The sequence below is a fragment of the Heloderma suspectum genome, chromosome 1, assembly GCF_057233095.1.
Source record: "Heloderma suspectum isolate Gila_16-S chromosome 1, 16-S_ref, whole genome shotgun sequence".
NCBI lineage: Eukaryota > Metazoa > Chordata > Lepidosauria > Squamata > Helodermatidae > Heloderma > Heloderma suspectum.
The window spans coordinates 282,614,003-282,635,268 of NC_139458.1; the positions used below are offsets into that span (position 1 = coordinate 282,614,003).

A 21,266-nucleotide genomic window follows, 5' to 3' on the forward strand; every position below is an offset into this window, starting at 1 on the left:
ATCATATTGTGTCCATGACTGCCATCATGACACTGCGGTAACCAATATGATCAGAAAGCTTGCCCACACTCTGGAGTGGCTTTGTTTGACTTCTTTATTGTCATCACATAGTCAAATCTAATTGGCTATTTAGTAATTTGACTAAGCAGGTTAGAATTTTCATTTCCTTTCATCACAGTCTACACACACACACAAATCCCTGAAAGGATTTTTGTTCCACTAGTGAAGTGTTTGAAAAAGCAACCCCATCTCTTTTGTCTCAAACACTATTTTGTGTGCCTCTGTATGTTTATTCTCCATAGATTAACAAAATTATATTTTGCATATTAATGCATGCAGAGGAGATGATTTACGATGATGTTGAGAATGGAGATGAAGGTGGAAATAGCTCTCTAGAATATGGGTGGAGTTCAAGTGAGTTTGAAAGCTATGAAGAACAGAGTGATTCAGAGTGTAAAAATGGAATACCCAGTTCTTTTCTGCGTGGCAGCCACAGAAGACAAGTATGTAACTTTTTGACAACATTTTTCTACTGTGTTGTTGATACGCTTCCAAATACTGTAGTTGCCCAAGCTTTATGTTGTCCAGTTTTTCTCATGCATCCAATTTCAAACCACAAACACTATAATTTAAAATGAGAGAGGAAAAGAAAACCGAGGCAAAGTGAGACAAAAAAGGAAGCCGATAAATGCATATAAATAGAATTTCAAAATATTATGTCTATCTGCTATGGACACTGAGTTTTCACTTTATTTTGAGGACAACCAATGAGTAGCACCATCTAAGTGATGTAGCTTGTACTGAAGAAACAAGACTTGAAAGATGCACAGATTTCTTTCCAGACAAATCTTGTAAAAATCCCAAACTTACTAGAATGTATAATTGTCCATCCTTTCTATAAGCCAAATGTAGTCCATTCCCTGAATTAACTTATCACAGAGTGTAATAACCAGCTGATTATAGCCCATAATGTATTAGTGTTGCTTTTACAGCTGGTAGAACGCCTATAAAGGGATATATCAATAATTTTGTATTCTAGACAAGCCTATAGTAGAGGCAAACCTCATTTTATATTTTTTAAAACATACTAGACAGCAGAACTGGGCACAAAGGATTGAGAAAGGGAGTAAGGGGGATTCCTTAAAGAAACAAACAGGAGACTTCAAAACATAAGACATGTTTGGATGTGTTTTAAAGTGTACACCTTCTTAATAATGATGCATATAAGAATTGCATTTTAAAAAATGATGGTCGTAAGATATGAACAAAGTGGGTTTTTTTAAATGTAGCAACATTATATTGGTTCAGGGGAACAGAAGATCCTATGTTCTACACACTTGGAAAACTAGTCTTGCCTATACATTTATTTATTTAAAATTATTTGTAGGTTGCTTCTAAAGTAGAATGCAATGAACCAGAAACAAACCAATTACGGAGTTCGAGTTTAAGTAAAAGCAAAAGATAGCTACTCCTTTTACTGGTTACAACTCCTTTTCTTATCTGGCCACCAGCATGCATGATACAGCTCAAGCATGTTAGAGTAAAGTTTAAGATTGTATCTTTTTGTATGCTATAGCTTTCTCATGACCTAACCCGTTTAAAGGAGCACTATGAGAAAAAGATGAAAGATTTGATGGCAAACACGGTGGGAGCAGTAGAGATTCAGCAACTAAAGCAAAAACATGAGCTGAAGGTAGCGTAGTTGATTTTTGTAATAAGATAAATGTTAAAATTATTGTTCTTCAGACACAATGAATGCGTGTTTTAATATACAAAACTGATGGGAAAAATTGGACAGTATGTTTTCAGACTGAGCTGTCTGCAGTGCCACTGGCCTTAAAAGAACATTGTCAAGGACTTTTATGCCTGCTAACTTCTCTTTGCCCTACTGCTTATAATGCTTACAAAGTAAGATACAAAACAATTTTCTGTATTGATTTTTTGCTCTTCTATCACAATCTGATCCACATGGACACTGTGGCTAAAGACAGCTGAGGTGGCAAAGGTAACTTTGTCCTGCAAGACTGTATATATCTTAGCTCTTTTGGATTTTGAATGGAGATGTAATACATTGAGTTGTTTTCTCTCTTTTTTCAGCTCAGACGCATTCTAATATAAAAAATCAATATTTAATTGGAGATATAACCATTGTTCTTATGCAACATTATTTTTATCCTGTTAAAGTGGTAATCGAAAAAAAGGTTTTCCAGAAAGGAAAGGAGATCTTGAAACTGTGTGCACATATAAGCAAAAGTTTAGAGGATTATCCACGAGAGGGATGGATCTAGACAGGATTATCCACCCACTGTCTCTCTTTCTCTCTCTCAGTCCATCCCCCTCATGTAGAGTGAGCTATGCATGCAAGAGAATTCCTATACCAATTTATCTCCGCTTGCCATGCCTTTTACATTAAGATTCCTGCATGCAAAGCAAGAACTGGATTGCCCTTCTACATTTTAATTTATGCTGATTGTTTACCACCAGGGAAAGTGAAGAGAAATGCAGTTCCTTGAAAATAAACTGAAGAAAGTATTTTTGTCAGATGAAGCTCAAGGTGTAGAGTAATTAGAAGATGCAACCCTGTTTCAGGAACATAGTATTACAATTCTGTAACCTATTTTGGGTATATTTTAAACAGTTTGGTAGACATGATGTCTTTATCAGGAGAAATGAGTGCTGAAAATATGGCATTCCATTTTTGATTCATTACATGACAATCAGATTTCAGTGTTGTTGTTTTTAAAAAAGTTTGGTGAAATTCTGGTTCTAGTAAGGAAGAAATGTTATCAGTGTTAATGGAAAACATGCATACATTGCATGTGTGGTTTTCATAGCATATATGCAAAAACTGGAAGACCTTTTAAAAAAAAAAACAACCACAAAGGGCAAAAGTTTGCATACCAAGGGACAAATATCACTACATAGCATGGACTATTGTCTTTGGCCTTCACGACTTGACAGTGTTCTTTTAAAGAGCAGCTACTTGCATGCAGTATTTGCTACAACATTACAATAAGCCATTGAATTCCACTCTAATTATTCACTGAACTTGTAGAATGTGTTTGGTACTGTCTTGCAGATGCAAAAGCTCATGAGGGCAGCTAGGGAAGGCACCAAAGATGGACTAGAAAAGACTAAAGCTGCTGTGAAGAAAGGTCGGTCATTCATTAGAACCAAGTCATTTATTAATCAAGGTATGTGTTAATCATTATTTTTTAAAGATTGTGCCTACTTATTTAGTTTGGGGAAAAATGGTATTGTAGAAATAATGTCCCAATGAATCTATAACTTGTGTATCAACGAAAGTTCTTTAGAAAGCTGATTTATCTCAGCTTTTGGCAAGAGGTGCTACATAGAAGTGAGAAATCAAGCCAATTTTTTATCTGTTCCCAGATGAGAGTAATTGTGGTAAAGTATGGCAAAAATGCTGACTTTTCAGAAGTCATTAATGTAGTTGTACGGAGGCATTAAATCATATATAGCCTATGTGTGTGCAAATATAGTGGGTTCATTTGTAAGCCAAATAATGTAGCTTTTATAACTTCTCTCCCAGAACCAGAAAAGATGAAGATTAACTTGATCAGGGTTTTGCTGGCCTAAGTAACTTCTGTTTGTTTAAAAAAATGCAATTGTTCTGGGTAAATGTAATGTACTCCAATCCATCTCTTGTCTGAGGATACTAGCCATAAAAAATCAGCCCTATTGCTAAATCCAGCAATTCACTTTTGGTGATCTCTCATGTCAAATACTGGTAAGACATGCACTTAGCTGACTTTTGAATTTTTTTGAATATGTGTCTTGGAAAGGAAATTGATTTAAAATTATATGTATGTAATTATTCTGAAGTGACATAGACCGCTCTAAGATCTGTTCTAATAAAAATAGTGTCTCTATGGATTGGCTTCCAGTCATGAAGATATATGAACTTTCCAGCCAATAAATAAATAAAATTCTCTGATATTGATAGGTATTATTTGACCTTCACTGGTTGGAGAATTGGTTGGCTTGCGATTGCACTTGACTTGCTTTGTGGAAGGTTATTGATTCAATATATAAGATCCTGATGTGAGCACAAATGGCTGTTGAAAAGAAATGGAACCTTCACAAGAGTGCACAGGGTATTTATATACAAGTCTGTCCTGTTACATGTTCATGTAGGTAGAAGCTGCAATTGGCCATAGTTCACCCTTGTATACGTTTTTTGAAAAATAGGCATATGAATAGCTGCTTCATGAATGATGATGTATACTTTTAGGGCCACTTCACACTTTGTGTAGAAGATGTCTTAGGCACCATATAGTGGTGGGGGGATACGTCTGTGAAACACACAATGGAGACAGACACTAGAGGACAGCAATGGACTATGGTTCCCCTTATTGTCATGTTTCATTGTCTACATGTGTATGGTAATACACACATGTACCTGAATTATTTGTGTTTGGATTGTTAAGAAGGGTCACAGCAATAATTAGAGCTTCTAATTGGGGGAAATTAGCAGTGAGACAAATTTTAGAGTAATCAAGTTTGTGGTTAATTAAAAAAAAAGGTAGGTTCAAGGGCAGCATTTGGATGGGACCAGCAATTCTCTGGCTAAATCTACAAAGGCAAAAGAAATTGGGGACGATCAGGTGAGAAGAAACATGCAAGTGTTATGGAAAAGTTGGAGAGGAGGAGGGAGGAGGCTAATGCCAAGAAAGGAGATTGGTAGGTAAGAGATGCCAGGTAGATACACAGAGGGCTAAGTTAAATTAGAGAGGTCAGTTAGGATGTAAGTAACGTCACCCAAAATGTGGGTGCTGTATGCAGAAGAGTGCCGAAAGGGTTCTGTGTGCATATTTTGAGTGTGGGTTCATATCTTACTGGTTGCTAATGCATCTGTGAATCAGTTTCCCAGTGATTCCTGCATGGTGCTTCCTCTCAGAGGGCTCTAGAACCAATTAGTATGTATGCTGCAAGCCTTCATCAGATTGCCGGTGGAGAGTAGGGCATGTGCATGTTCAGAGGTCCATGGCCTCTGCTAAAAATGTGTTTACTGGTGGAGGAAGTTGGGGCCACTATAGATGTAGTGCTGGGCACAGGGTGTTATGGTGGTGGGAGACAACGACATCGGGAGAGGGGAAGGCGCTTGAGACACCTGCGTGCTCTGTCCCCTTCCAGTCCACCTTCCAACCTCAGTGATTTTGGTGTCTTGCCTGCAGTCCCCTCTAGCCTGAAGGTGCTGCTGATGAATGCCAGGTCGGCTACTCAAAAAGGCAACATCATTTCTGAGCTTATAGCTGGAGAATATACCGACCTGGCTTGTGTTACTGAAACCTGGTTGGATGAACAGGGAGGAGTCAGTTCCTCCCAAATGTGTCCGTCAGGATTTCTTGTGCAGCACTAAGCTCGACTAGAGGGGCAGGGAGGGGGGGCAGCCTTGGTCTATAGGGATTCTATCCCCCTGGCCAGATGCCTTATCCAATAGTCAGCCAGTTTTGAGTGTCTGTACCTGGTGTTGGGTACCCGAGATGGGATAGGGATTCTGTTGGTGTACTGCCCACCCCACTGCCCAACAGTGTGCCTGCCTGAGCTGACTGAGGTGGTCTTGAACGTGATGTTGAGGACTCCAAAGCTTATGGTCTTGAGGGACTTTAATATTCATGCTGAGGCTACTTTGTCAGGAGAAGGTCAAGATTTCACGGCTGCCATGTCAACCATGGGCCTGTCTCAAATAATATCTTGCCCAACACATGTGGCACGACACACTTTGGACCTGGTTTTCTGTGCTGGATTGGGAGAAAATGATCTGCAGGTGGGGGAGCCAGCGGTGACTCCTTTGGCATGGACAGATCATTATCTGATCACTTTTGACCTTCAGACCACCTGTAACCTCCGCAGGGGCGGCGGACCAAATGTGATGGTCCGCCCCCAGAGACTGATGAATCTGGATGGATTTTTGAGGTCTCTTGGGGATTTTCCTTCAGGCTTAGCTGGCGGTCCTTCCGAGGTCCTGGTCACTGCTGGGAATGAGGAGATGACCTGGGCTATTGACATGATCACTCCCAAATGTCCTTGACCTAGTCGCAGAACCGTGTCAGCTCCTTGGTATTCTGAGGAGCTAAGGGTGATGAAACAACTGTGTTGATGATTAGACCGCAAATGGCAGAAGGTTCAAAACGAATACGATCCAACACAGGTAAGAATCCATTTGCGATCTCATTTTGTGGCGGTGATGGCGGCAAAGAAATCCTACTTCTCCACCACCATTGCATCTGCTCAGTGCTGTCCAGTGGAGCTATTTTGTGTGGTTAAAGGACTTTTGGGTGTAGGCCTTGGAACACAACAACTCGAACCCTCAAAGGCCTGCTGTGAACAATTTACCAGACACCTTGCAGATAAAATCGCTTGTATTCACATTGACTTGGATGACATTGTTTTGACAGAGTCTGATATGGATGGGGCTGGTGCACCATCTCGTCATGTTATGGATATCTTCTGGCTTGTGCAACCTGAGGATGTGGACAAACTGCTTGGAGGACTGAGGCCTACTACTTGCCCCTTAGATCCTTGCCCATCCTGGCTTGTGAAATCTGCCAGAGCTGGGCTGGATATCTGGACCTTGGAGGTGGTAAATGCCTCCTTGAGGGACAGCAAGGTCCCCGCAGCTTTGAAAGAAGCTGTGGTGAGGCTGTTGCTGAATAAACCAGATTTAGATCCCATGGTTCCGGATAATTACTGCCCTGTGTCAAATTTGCCATTCTTGGGCAAGGTGCTGGAGCGTGTGGTGGCCTCTCAACTCCAAGCAGTTTTGGATGAAGCTGATTATTTAGATCCATTCCAATCAGGTTTCAGGCCTGGTTATGGGATGGAAACAGCCTTGGTCGCCCTGGTTGATGACTTATGCCAGGGAATGGATGGGGAGAGTGCTACCTTGTTGGTTCTTCTGGACCTCTCAGCGGCTTTCGACACCATTGACCATGGTATTTTTCTGGATCATTTATCTGGATTGGGCTTGGGAGGCATAGTTTTAAAGTGGTTCTGGTCCTTTCTGGAGGAGTGGTCTCAGAAGGTGGTGCTGGGGGACTTCTGTTCCACCCCATGGCCATTAGCCTGTGGGGTGCCGCAAGGTTCTGTCTTGTCCCCCATGCTTTTTAACATCTACATGAAACCACTGGGGAAAGTCATCAGGAGGTTTGGGCTGAAATGTCATCAGTATGCGGATGATACTCAGCTCTACCTCTCATTTCCATCTGCACATCCCAGGGATGATGTGGAACCCGTGAACCAGTGTCTGGAGGCTATTTTGGGATGGATGAGAGGGAACAAGCTCAAACTTAATCCAGACAAGGCAGAGGTACTGTGAGTTGGGAAACCAACTACTTCGGATGGAGGTTTACAACTAGTCTTAGATGGGGTTGCACCCCCCCTCCCTGAAAGACCAAGTGTGCAGTCTGGGAGTCCTCCTGGACTCTGAGCTAATTGGGGAAGTCCAGGTGGCTGCAATGTCCAGGAGTGCTTTTTACCAGCTTAGGCTGGTACGCCAACTGCAGCCCTATCTGGAGAGGACGGATCTTGCCTCAGTTATCCACACACTAGTCATGTCCAGGCTGGACTACTGTAATGCCCTATACATGGGGCTGCCTTTGAAGATGGTTCAGAAACTCCAGCGCGTGCAGAATGCGGCCACCCGAGTATTGGTGGGAGCGAGGCGATTCGATCATATAATGCCTATACTGCACCAGCTGCACTGGTTATTTGTGCATTTCCGAGCCCAATTGGGGCTAGTTTTGACCTTTAAAGCCTTAAACGGTTTGGGACAAAGTTACTTGAAGGACCACCTACACCCATATCGGCCTGCCTGCCCTTTAAGATCAGAAAGAGAGGCCCTTCTCCTTTGCCCACCTGTGAGAACAGTCAGGTGGATAAACACACATGAGAGGGCCTTCTCTGCAGTGGCCCCACATCTTTGGAACAAGATGCTATCAGAGGTCCGCCATGCCCAGCCACTGCAGACTTTTAAGAAGGCCTTGAAAACATATTATGTTACCTTGGCTTTCTATTGATATGACTGCTATTGCTGCTGCTAACATCATTGTTGTTTTAATTGTTGGCTTTTATTGTTTTTGTTTTTATCACTTTTAATATTTTAATTGTTTTTATGTATTGGTGTAAGCCGCCTTGGGAGGGCTTCTGCCCTGAAAGGCGGCCAAGAAATATTTTTAATAATAATAATAAGGCAGTGGAAGCCATTACCATGAGCTATATTAATGGAGGACAGCCAGTGTGCTCTGCTGCTTTCTTGCCCTGTGTGTCTAAGGCTCTGCTTAGCATACCTTCATGAGCAAAAGTGGAGATTTAAGAATCAAGGTGCTCGGGAGACACTCAAAATGGTGGCAGGGATTTACTCTCTTGGCAACTCTCTTTCATGTCTATTGTCTGGTTATTTGCATGTCTGTCCTTCACATACATGTTCTTAATTGCAGCAAACATTGATAGGCATGCAGTGCTCATGTCTGCGATATAAATTACAAACTCAGTCCTAAATCCAGAACGAGTAGAATGGCCTTAAGTATATCCTTAGTTGCCCATTTTCCCCTGTCTTAGTTGACTTGCAAGCTGTGCTGGTTGGTTCTATAACTTGCAACCACTTCTCTAACATGGAGAAAGCAGCAGCAAGATGTAAAAAAAAGACACCAGATTATAGTTTTACATAGTTCTACACATTCCACTGGAGAAGGAAATGGCAACCCACTCCAGTATTCTTGCCAAGAAAACCCCATGGAACGTATCACAAGGCTAAAAGATATGATGCCGGAAGATGAGCCCCTCAGGTCGGAAGGTGTCCAATATGCTACTGGGGAAGAGCAGAGGGTATTTCCAAGTAGCGCCAGAAAGAGTGAAGCGGCTGGGTCAAAGCCGAAAGGACACTCAGCTGCGGATGTGTCTGGTGGTGAAAAGAAAATCCGATGCTGTAAAGAACAATATTGTTTAGGAACCTGGAATGTAAGATCAATGAATCAAGGTAAGCTGGAGGTGGTCAAACATGAGATGGCAAGATTGAACATCGACATCTTGGGAATCAGCGAACTCAAATGGACAGGCATGGGCGAATTTAATTCAGGTGACCATCATATCTACTATTGTGGGCAAGAATCCCTTAGAAGAAATGGAGTAGCACTCATAGTCAACAAAAGGGTGGGAAAAGCAGTACTGGGGTACAATCTCAAAAATTATAGAATGATCTCAGTACGAATCCAAGGCAAACCATTCAACATCAGAGTAATTCAAGTCTATGCCCCAACCACTGATGCCGAAGAAGCTGAGGTTGATCAGTTCTATGAAGACCTACAACACCTTCTAGAACAAACACCAAAAAAAGATGTCCTCTTCATCATAGGGGATTGGAATGCTAAAGTAGGAAGTCAAGAAATCACCGGGATAACAGGCAGTCATGGCCTTGGTGTACAAAATGAAGCAGGACAAAAGCTAATAGAGTTTTGCCAAGAGAACACGCTGATCATAGCAAACACTCTTTTCCAACAGCACAAGAGACGACTCTACACATGGACATCACCAGATGGTCAATATCGAAATCAGATTGATTATGTCCTTTGCAGCCAAAGATGGAGAAGCTCCATACAGTCAGTCAAAACAAGACCTGGAGCTGACTGTGGCTCAGATCATGAGCTGCTTCTTGCAAAATTTCGGCTTAAATTGAAGAACGTAAGGAAAACCACTAAACCATTCAGGTATGACCTAAATCATATCCCTTATGAATATACAGTGGAGGTGAGGAATAGATTTCAGGGATTAGACCTGATAGACAGAGTGCCTGAGGAACTATGGACGGAGGTCCGTAACATTGTTCAGGAGGCAGCAACGAAATCCATCCCAAAGAAAAAGAAATGCAAGAAAGCCAAGTGGCTGTCTGATGAGGCTTTACAAGTAGCTGAGGAAAGAAGGGAAGCGAAAAGCAAGGGAGAAAGGGGAAGATATATCCAACTGAATGCAGAGTTCCAGAGAATAGCAAGGAGAGACAAGAAGGCCTTCTTAAATGAACAATGCAAAGAAATCGAGGAAAACAACAGAATGGGAAAGACTAGAGATCTCTTCAAGAAAATTGGAGATCTCAAGGGAACGTTTTGTGCAAGGACGGGCATGATAAAGGACAAAGAAGGCAGGGACCTAACAGAAGCAGATGAGATTAAGAAGAGTTGGAAAGAATACACAGAAGAACTATACAGGAAAGATCTGAATGTCCCTGATAGCCATGATAGTGCGGTCACTGAACTCGAGCCGGACATCCTCGAGAGTGAAGTCAAGTGGGCCTTAGGAAGCATTAGTAACAACAAAGCTAGCGGAGATGACAGTATTCCAGCTGAGCTAGTTAAAATCCTAAAAGATGATGCTGTTAAAGTGCTGCATTCAATATGCCAACAAATTTGGAACACTCAACAATGGCCGCAAGACTGGAAAAGGTCAGTTTACATTCCAATTCCAAAGAAGGGCAACGCCAAAGAGTGTTCAAACTACCACACAATTGCGCTCATTTCACATGCCAGCAAGGTGATGCTCAAAATCCTACAAGCTAGGCTTCAGCAGTATGCGAACCGAGAACTACTGGAACTACAAGCTGGGTTTCGAAGAGGCAGAGGAACTAGAGATCAAATCGCCAACATTCGCTGCATCATGGAGAAAGCAAGAGAATTCCAGAAAAACGTCTATTTCTGCTTCATTGACTATGCTAAAGCCTTTGATTGTGTGGATCACAACTAACTGTGGCAAATTCTTAAAGTGATGGGAGTACCAGACCACCTTACCTGTCTCCTGAGAAACCTGTACGAGGGTCAAGAAGCAACAGTAAGAACCAGACATGGAACAACCGAGTGGTTCAAAATTGGGAAAGGAGTACGACAAGGCTGCATATTGTCACCCTGCTTATTTAACTTATATGCAGAGTACATCATGAGAAATGCCGGGTTGGATGAATCACAGGTCGGAATTAAGATTGCTGGGAGAATTATCAACAACCTCCGATATGCAGACGATACCACCCTAATGGCAGAAAGCGAAGAGGATCTCAAGAGCCTCTTGTTGAGGGTGAAAGAGGAGAGTGCAAAAGCTGGTTTGAAACTCAACATTAAAAAAACTAAGATCATGGCATCTGGCCCCATCACTTTCTGGCATATAGGAGGGGAAGAAATGGAAGCAGTGACAGATTTTACTTTCTTGGGCTCCAAGATCACCACAGACGGTGACTGTAGCCATGAAATTAAAAGATGCTTGCTCCTTGGGAGGAAAGCTATGGCAAACCTAGACAGCATAGTAAGAAGCAGAGACATCACCTTGCCGACAAAGGTCCGTCTAATCAATGCTATGGTTTTCCCAGTAGTAATGTATGGCTGTGAGAGCTGGACTATAAGGAAGGCTGAGCGCCGAAGAATTGATGCTTTCGAACTGTGGTGCTGGAGAAGACTCTTACGAGTCCCCTGGACTGCAAGGAGGTCAAATCAGTCCATCCTAAAGGAAATCAACCCTGAGTGCTCATTGGAAGGACAGATACTGAAGCTGAAGCTCCAATATTTTGGCCACCTAATGCGAAGAGAAAACTCTCTGGAAAAGACCCTGATGCTGGGAAAGATTGAAGGCAAAAGGAGAAGGGGAAGGCAGAGGATGAGATAGCTAGATAGCATCACCAATGCAATGACTATGAACTTGAGCACGCTCCGGGAGAGAGCGCAGGACAGGAAGGCCTGGCATGCTATGGTCCATGGGGTCACGAAGAGTCGGACACGACTGAACGACTGAACAACAACAACACATTCTTGTCCCTCTTTTCAACAAGCATGGCATTAAGAGTTGCCTCATGCCCAATTCCTTTATTAACTTCTGATCTAGTAAAGCACAGGTGCAGAACCTCAGGCCCTGGGGCCAAATCCACCCCCACCAGGGGGGGAGGGGGAATGCAGTCCTCTGAGGATCCCAGAAGGCCATGCCACCTTCCCTGGCCCCACCCATTTCTCAATATCACTTGATTGTTTCTCAGCTTTGGAGTGGGTTTCCCCCGTTCTGAAAGGTCGAAATGTTTCTCCTAAAGCTTTGTTACTGACAGTAAAAGCTTTAAACAGAAATATGCTGGTAGTTTGGCCCCTCCCTTTTTGCCTTTGGACCCGCCCACCACTGGATTGCAGCCCCTGAGAGCTGGAAATGGAATTTCGCCCTCATGCTGAAAGAGGTTCTGTACACCTGTAGTAAAGGCACTGTGATGTTTCTTAACTATAATGTTTGTGTAGTGAATGCTTCTTCTGAATGAACATGCACACACACACTATCCCAAAGCTTGTATCCCAGACCTCCAGTGGCTTTCAGAGCTTTAGATCTCTCCATATGGATAAATATTCAGAAGATACTTTCATTACATAAAAATTATTGGTAAATGTACACCATGGTCATTTTTAGAACAATAAATATGAATGTGAGAAATGAATCTTATACAGTAATGCTGAAAGAAATGCAGAGATGCTCATCCAAAGTATAAATGTCATTGCCATGTAAATATATATCTATGGATGAAATTCTAGCGTAGTAACTTATTTCTAGATCATAGATCAACCTGTCTGGAAGAAGAGGAGCTATTTATTGATGTAGACTGTGTACATACAGAGGCAATCATGACTCCAATGCCTGATGGATTATCACAGCAACAGGTCTGTATATTGATTGTTGTTGAAATATAAGACAAAATCGTTTTGTGTCTCTTTCTGCGAGCCATTTGTAGAATGAGTTGTGCAACACCTTTCATTGACACATTGTTCATTTGCCTTTCACAAAAACGGAGGGGCAAACCAAATTGGTTCAATATTTGTTGAAGCAAAATCCTGATGTGTTACGCCCCTGGGTTGGTTCTTCAAAACAAAATGAAAATATAGCTTAGTCTATAATAATTATAATTCTATATAATTCTGTGTAGGTACACATTACATTTTGACATGCCTATTTCCTCTGGTGGTTTCTCACAAATCTGTAAAATCTAAACTTTCAGATAACAGTAAACCCCAAATTGGCTAAATAAAGTTGTCCCAAATGTCCTCCATAGAACTTTATTAACTACCATGTCTGTCCACTCATATCTGTATTAGACATTTCTGTCTTAACAAACGCTTTGTACAGCTTCCCTTGAGTGAATTTGTACTCACCACAGGTGACCAAGCTAGTGACTGTTTACAATCCTATATTTGATAAGCAGGACCTGCCCAAGAATTTTTTTTGCATTAAGCGAAGGACAAGATGGTACAACTACCTCCATTCCGTGTATGGAAACTACCAGTTGAATCTTACTTCAACACTGGTAATGGGGCAGCATCTTCAATCATAGTTGGACTCGACAGTCTTATAGGCCCCTTCCAACCCTACTATTCTATGATACCTAAGGGCTGTAGGCTAGCTTAAGGGGGACAGCTCAGTCCTCTATTACCTTACTGCCACTCACTGTTCCCAGCACCTGCTGCTTGAGGCAGCCAGCTCACTCTGCCTAATGGCAGGGCCAGCCTCGTTGATAAGAGTTGAATACAAAAGAAATTTATTTAAACTTGTACATGCTGCTGCTTACCACAGGGTGGCATAATAGGATGCCTGATTCTTGGTTAGCTATACATCTTTGTGCATTGCCACTTAACTGATGTGAAAAATGCTGGCTCACTTAATTGTTTTGGCTCTTGGGATGGTTTTTATTTCAGCAAGAGCTTGGTGACACAACCTTGTTCACCAAATAATCACATAATGGTAGATCCTTAACCAAATTGTTTCCCATCAGGACTACTCATGGCATACAGCAAAAATTTGATCAAAATAGTGAACTCAAATCAAGGATTTACCATGGTTGGAGAGAGATGAAAAACATACCTGCAAAGCGCAAACCTAATTGTATTAGTGTTGATTGCTTGTTCTCCAAAAACTACATAATAAAAAAATCTAAGGAAGTTGAAAAAATTACATGGGCTGTTTTTTTCCTGAAACCTACGTACACACTGCCTGTAAGAGTTCTGGCTTCAGTTTAGTGAAATAAGTACCCATAGCCACTAGCTGAATTGCAGGGGAATGTTGTTATAGAATGTTTGCAAACATTCTAATTGCTTAGAAGTTAAAGCTGTTGGCATAAGCGGCCAAAGAGAACGATAGGGATGTATGCTGTTGGTGGGAAGAGATGCAGAGACAGGAGGAGAAATGGCTATTGCAGTGGTGATCAACTGTTAGGCTAATAACCACTGCCCTTTCTCCCAAAGTCTCATAGATAAATGCTTTATCTGTTGAATGAGAAAGTGATGACTGGACTCATTTTCAATTCCCTTTTCATTCTTTCCAAACCCAGTGAGTACGGTGATAATGCTGGCTTTGGGGCACTAAAGTGAGAAACACAGGCTGCGCTTTCCTCCTCTGCAGCAAAACATAAGAAGAGCCATGCTGGATCAGACCAAGGGGCCATCCAGTCCAGCATTCTGTTCACACAGTGGCCAAACAGCTGTCGACTGGGAGCATACAAGCAGGACACAAGTGCAACAGCACCCTCCAACTTATGTTCCCCAGCAGCTATCGAACATAGGCATATGTATTGGCCCAGGAGCATAGATAATTGAATGCTTTCTTGGCTCCCAGTTTTGCTTGAGATAATGCAGAAAGAGCCCTTTTCTCTCCCCATATTTTTTCCCTTTCTTTCAGGGAGGTAGAAATTCCTCCCCCCCCCCCGCTGCTTTGAACACAGTAGGGTGCAAGCTGAACTTCTAAATCCACCTGTTTGAGAACTATCCACCTGTATAATAATAAAATAAGCTTGACTTTAATTCCTCTTGTACATTAAAACAAGAGCAGTTAAGACTATTTGGTCATGCTAACATAATTGTACTTGTAAGTGCCAGTATGACCATGCGTCATGAACATTTTTCTATGGCTGTCTTAGCTTATATACACGGTATATAATTCTTTATTTAAATGTATTAGGTGCACAGAAGCTCTGAACATGTGAAGTGAGATTTGTGCTGAAATGTTGTACCTCTAATTGGGCACTGATTCTAATATATTTTAAAAGATGGTTAAAATAGGTACCAGTATCTGTTCTCGAACTTTGATCCCACCACCTGTCATCTTCCATGTAGAGAGAACAAGCTGTAATTCAGCAAAGCAACAGGTTTAGCTGGCCCTGCAACAGGGGACACTTTGCTAGCTGCAACCTTGTGCTAAAATTGCTGTTGATTAAGGCTACTGAGGCAACTCTGGTGTGCAACCAATTGGGAAGACACAATGTGAAACCTGATATGGGCTGCTGTGGTTACTGTTCGCCAACACATCTTAAAACAAGTTTGGGTGTGTGTGAGCATCATTTTAGAATGGGTAAATGCATGCTGTTTCACTGTGGAGGAATACCCTGGAGGCTGATTGAACTAATCTGTGCCTCACTAGGAGATGTGCATCATGTTAAAATAATTTCATGCCAATCTTTAAGTTGTAAGATGAAATCAGGAAGAAATAACCTTGCAAGCAGTCCTCTGTCTAGAGTAGGGATGGAAGAATCTGTCAGCTTTACATTATCTCATAATCTTTTTTTTGTGTGTATGTGTGTTAAATCTCAAGTTTTTTCTGCCCTGTTTATGACAACATTTGCACATTTTGTCAAATGCTTATGAAAAACGAACTGAACAAAATTCTCACCCATCTGCTCCAGCCAAATTCAGTAGGAATGCCCAGTTATGGAAAGGGCCATGTTGTACCTGCCTGCCATCTAGCTGTTAAAGATGAGGAGCCTGTCAGGAAAAAAGAGGAGTCACCCCTAATTCAGCACCACATACTTAGTTGAATACACAGGGATTCAAACCCAGAATTTTAAGACCTAAGCACTCAAAGTCAAAACTTGGATGGGCAAATCCAAAACCTGGATTTGCCCATCTGCTAGGATGGGCAAATCTGTCTGCTTTGCTTTCTCCCATCGGTTTTTTTTTTAATGTCAGTTAAAAAATGTCAGTTCCATCCCATTTGTAAAGAAATTTGTAAATTTGAGGAAGTTATAAAAAAACAAACAACATTCTCACCCATTCCACTCAGAGAGGGCGTGTGTCTTGACTCCCTGTATCACTCTTGATGTCAATTGCTTCTAGTTGTTCTCCATGATCCACCTTTTGAGTCCTCACAAAGCTACAGCAATTAGCTAGGCAGGCAGGGAAGTTAGCTACTGACTGTCTTTTCAATACTATTGTCTCATGGCCATCATCTTCTGCCCCTAAATTTGAGCACTCTTTCCTTTCCCCCTCTGAAAGTTTTCGTGTGTGGCTCCTTTTCCTAGGGCTAGTTTCCTTAAGGTGGATGTGAAACCAAGCCAGCTTTAGATGATCCCTCATGAGGAAGGTGTGGGGCCAGCCTTCCCTTGAGGTGGGATGAACCCACCCTCTGGAGAAGCCGCCTGGTCCTCTGTTTAGCTGGAGCAACAGGCGAGGGTGGCTGCTCCAAAGGAGAGGTGTCCTGGGAGATCACCTAGGACACCTCTCCAGTCGAGGCCTAGCTCTGAGGAAGGACACCCATGGAGCCAGGCATTTCAGACTCTGTAACTGTGAAGAGCTGTGCCTGCGGCTTTCACTGGCCGACACAGCTCTTCAGAAAGCCCACCCTACGCAGAATGAGCCAGAGGCCATGCAGGGGTCATGGCAGCTGGGGGCATATGGTGGCTGTGCCACTGCTTGTGCCACTGCTGTAATGATGGCTCTGTCTTAGCTGTGGCTGAAGGAGCAGGAGCAGGCCCTGGGGCAGTGCATTGGCTCCTCTCAGCTTCTCTTTTAGACAACCCCTTTCCTGTCTGAACTGTGGTTAACTTTTAGGGCATTTCTACACCAGCCTAAAATCCTGCGTTTAAAATGGGGCTTTCTGCTTCCGTTTTAAATGCAGGAGTGCAATGACTCCCTTTTTCACATGTTTCCTTTCCCCGCTCCCCTTTCCCCCTCCTCCTCCCTGCATCTGAGTCTTCCATTATTTTTCATTGATCTCGCTCTTCTTCTTGCCATGGAGGAAACTGAAGCGGAACACAATGGGGTAATTTGATGGCTCATTATCTGTGATCTATTTAAAAATGGAACAAAGGGCATTTAGTGCAGGAGATGCCTGGGATGATCACTGTGTCATGTAAAGAGCCTGCAAACTTCCGTGAAGGAGCAATTTCAATCGCAGGATAAACGCCCAGTGTGAAGGAGCCCTTAGCCAGAGTTTGAAGATGCCTAACCAGCCCTGTTGAGAGAGAATCTGGTTGGTATTAACTGAGAGTCTGTTCAAAGATATCTGTTGATCACAGTTCTTAGAGTGTTATTTTTGTGTTTTATGTATTTATTTATTTAACAGGTGGTGAGAAGATATATTTTAGGTGCTGTGGTTGATAGTGAGAAAAATTATGTGGATGCTCTCAAAAGGATTCTGGAGGTAATAAATACATTTTTGTGCCTTTGAAAGCTAATGGGTAATTCTTTTATTATAAATTAGATGACATGAATGTCACTAGTGTGATTTATTGTTACTGTGTTGATAGTGAAAACTTTGAATTTGGGCATTGTAATAATGATGCAACTATTTAATTGATACTCTTTTTTATTTCAGCAATATGAGAAGCCTCTTTCAGAGATGGAACCCAAATTATTGAGTGAGAGAAAACTAAAGATTGTATTTTATCGAATTAAGGAAATTCTTCAGTGCCATTCAATGTTTCAAATAGCACTGGCCAGTCGTGTCTCTGAATGGGATTCTGTTGAAATGATTGGAGACGTCTTTGTTGCATCAGTACGTAAATGATCACAGCTATGTAGGGTAGCCCAACTAGCCCAGCTCCTGACTACTCAGTTCACCTGAGCAAACCCAACTAGTTTGGCAAAAAATCAGAAGAATAGCTCTGTTGCAAATTCTGTTCATATTCCCATTGCACTATTTATTTATTTGTTTGTTTATTTATTTATATCTGCATTTATGTCTGCCTTTTTTTCCTCATGCAAGGAACTCAAAGTGGCTTACATGGCCCTCCTTTCTTCTCTATTTTATCCTCACAACACCCTGTGAGGTAGGTTAGGCTGAGTCAGTGGCTAGTCTAAGTCACCTAGTGAGCTTCATCACCAAGTGGGGACTAGAACCTTGATCTTCCAAGTCCCAGTCCAGCACTCTAACCACTACACCCCACTGGCACTCCTGAAGAACATTAGGAGTAAAACAGGGTCACAACATTTTGCCCCCATCACTACCTGTGTGTCCATGTAGCCTGGCCTACCACTTCCTTCTCTGATGACTGGCAGTAGGAATGCAGCCACAGCATGCCAGAGACCTTAGAAAGTATAATTTTCTCCAAATCCCTGACATCCATACGAAGGACTTGGGCACCCTGAGAAAACTACTTTAATCTGGGTCCATAGTGCTTTGGATGCTGCTGTGACAGCATCTCAGCAGGTGCCAGGTAGGGAAGCTGGGATGCCTCCAGTAAGACCTACATGCTGTCACAGTTACCCGACTGCTACCAAGTCAGGTAAGAGGGAAGCTGGGAAGTGGGAGAAGTCCTTCTTTGACTTGGATGAAAGTTCAAAACTGAGAAGAATCCGCAGGAACATAATACCGCAAATGGAAGGTGAGGGTTCAAAAAGAGTTATTACATTTACATCCCACCTTTCCCCTCTGATGCAAGGCTGCATGCAGGCCGTGTCCCTTCTAGGCACTGATCAGATGTGCTTGACTTCAGCATGATTGCTGCATCGTTATCAGTGGCTGAGGTTCATATTACGGACACTGGCGACACCGCTCGTCCTATATAGGGATGCTTAGGGAGATTGTACTCATACTGCCTTCCCCTCCCACCTCTATTGCTGAATTGTGAAAGCCCGAAGAGCAACACATTATGCTTCAGAGCTAGATTTGTCAGGCATATAAAATAATATCCGTGACACAGAGTAAAGTGCCATTGTAAGGGCAGATACTAAACTGAGGGGAACCTTGTTTCAGAGAAATAACATGGCTGAGCCGTGATGTGTGATGCAAATTTGCAGTTCATTCCTTCTGTAAAAGTTCTAGAAGAACGATTACTTCCTTTTTTAAAAAGTATATTAAAATATTCATGCTGAGTAATCTGTTGGAAACTATAGAAACGTTGTACTTTGACTTGTAGCTCTTGCTTTGGATCTAGAACAGTTTCTAATTGTATTTTTTATGTCTTTCAGTTTTCTAAATCTATGGTGCTAGATGCTTACAGTGAGTATGTAAATAATTTTAGCACTGCTGTGGGGATTCTCAAGAAAACATGTGCCACAAAGCCTGCCTTCATGGAGTTTTTAAAGGTGAGCACATTTGGATTTGAAATTCTTTATGTAGGTGGGGGAAATGGGGCTCCACAAACTGGGGGAAGAATCTGACTCTCGGTTGATTTGTTGGATGGCTTCCTTTTGCATATTGCTGCATAGCTCAGTTTTTGGGGGCTGTCAAGGCAACTGTGGCGGGCTGGATGTGAATTCTCCATCCTATTGGAGGGCCCTTATTTGCACGTTTTTGAACAACCTGTGTTTGGTTCAGACTTGTAGGTAGGAAAGTACCAGTGTCACTCAATAGGTCATTAAAATAATGTGAATCACTATACATTGTGTATTCATTTTAAGTGAAACATACAAGACTACCATCTGTCCTTTCTGAGGGACTAAAGCTGTAATCAACAAATTCTGTCATGCTGTCCTAAGATGACCTCACTTAGTCCCACCACAGGCAGCAGGTTCTAAAAACCTCCATTTGTGTATGGGATACCGTATGTCCCTGGAAATATGCAATCTCTGCTAAGGCTTCTACAGCTTGAGCAGTCTCAACAGCTCTCAGCCAACCAGGTGCCGTAAGTTTCCAGCTCCTGCCTGGGAGCAGTTGCTACTGCTCTGATCAATGGGTGCTAATCTTTGCAGAGGTTGCTTAGCCACTCGGGCATGTAGTATACCAGATCCCAAATATTCCTGTCACTTGCTGGGGCTCGATTACTTGTACTGGCACTAGGGAGAATAATGTCAGCCCATGGTACAGCTGGGGTTAAGATGGTATTCTTAGCTGACTAGGCTGGCAGCTGACATGAGAGCGATGCGCCTGATCTCGGAAGCTAAGCAGGGTCAGCCCTGGTTAGTACTTGGATGGCAGACCGCCTGGGAATCAGGCTTCCTTCATTGAGCATGGTCTTATAGGCCCCTTCCAACCCTATGGTTCTAAGTGCATTCTAAGTGCATAATTCCTCTAGGTTCCAGCTTACTGAACTGCCATCAGTGGTACCAGAAGCAATGTGGTTTGCAATAATTAATTATTTTAATTGAAAATATTCAACTAGGTCTAGCTGTGAATGTAGTTTAAAGTTCTATATCCTTGGGACCTCCACTGATTTAGGGCCCATATTAAATTATTCAGGCTAAAAGGCAGAGTATAATTGTTATAAAAATAAATAAGTAAATAAATAAATAAATAAATAACAATATTACTCTCTCTGTGTGTGTCTGCTTACACTCTCAAATTTCTATTTGCAGAGTTTTTTTTAAACGTAGCAGTATTAGGATTTAACTATATCTTCTCCTTGTTTACTGGAAATACATATTAAGTTATCTTGATCTTCTGATCATTGTAATAGTGAAATCCTCACAGCCTTTTATGTAATATTGGTTAGTGAGCTATAGGAATCTATGTTTTAGCCAAGATCCACATTAAAAGGCACATGCTTGATCTCTGTTCCTTTTGAGAAAATCAGTGTCACTAATTTAAAGAAACTGTTAAGACTTTCTCATTACAGCAATGCCAAGAATCTAGTCCTGATAGAATTACACTCTATGGCTTAATGATGAAACCCATACAACGCTTTCCTCAGTTCATCCTCCTGCTTCAGGCAAGTCATAGTATTAACAATACAAAGGATAATATATTGTCTTTGAGCCAAACTACATGTTACTTTGAAGACATCTCAAGCACGGCCCCCCCCCGGAACCATAGCGTAGGGTTGGCTTTAACCCCTTTTTAGACAGCCATGTGTATTACTTCAGCTGTGAATTGCACAACTAACATTTCTCTTCTCCTCGCCATTCCATGCTTCAAAACATGGAGCTTTTCTACATGAGGCATTTATCGTGCACTCATCAATCCCTACTTACGGTTGTTTATGCGTTCTTTAGACAACATCATGACCCTCCAGTTTCGCTTCTGTGTCTAACCAGCACTTTTAATGAGTTAAAACAAACAAACAAGGAAAATGCGTCATTTAATCGTGAAAGTGAAAG

General features: G+C 42.1%; 1 protein-coding gene across 1 annotated transcript in view; it reads left to right on the plus strand.

Moving 5' to 3' along the window:
• Positions 1-21,266, plus strand: part of ARHGEF10 (Rho guanine nucleotide exchange factor 10) — a 150,320-nt gene that overhangs the window by 44,317 nt on the left and 84,737 nt on the right. Inside the window, exons 8-15 of the mRNA XM_084826771.1 lie at positions 340-503; positions 1,577-1,693; positions 3,080-3,194; positions 12,580-12,686; positions 17,353-17,430; positions 17,605-17,784; positions 19,200-19,316; positions 20,786-20,878. Of these exons, the coding sequence (XP_084682897.1) occupies positions 340-503; positions 1,577-1,693; positions 3,080-3,194; positions 12,580-12,686; positions 17,353-17,430; positions 17,605-17,784; positions 19,200-19,316; positions 20,786-20,878 (971 nt within the window). The remainder of the gene's footprint in view (positions 1-339; positions 504-1,576; positions 1,694-3,079; positions 3,195-12,579; positions 12,687-17,352; positions 17,431-17,604; positions 17,785-19,199; positions 19,317-20,785; positions 20,879-21,266) is intronic.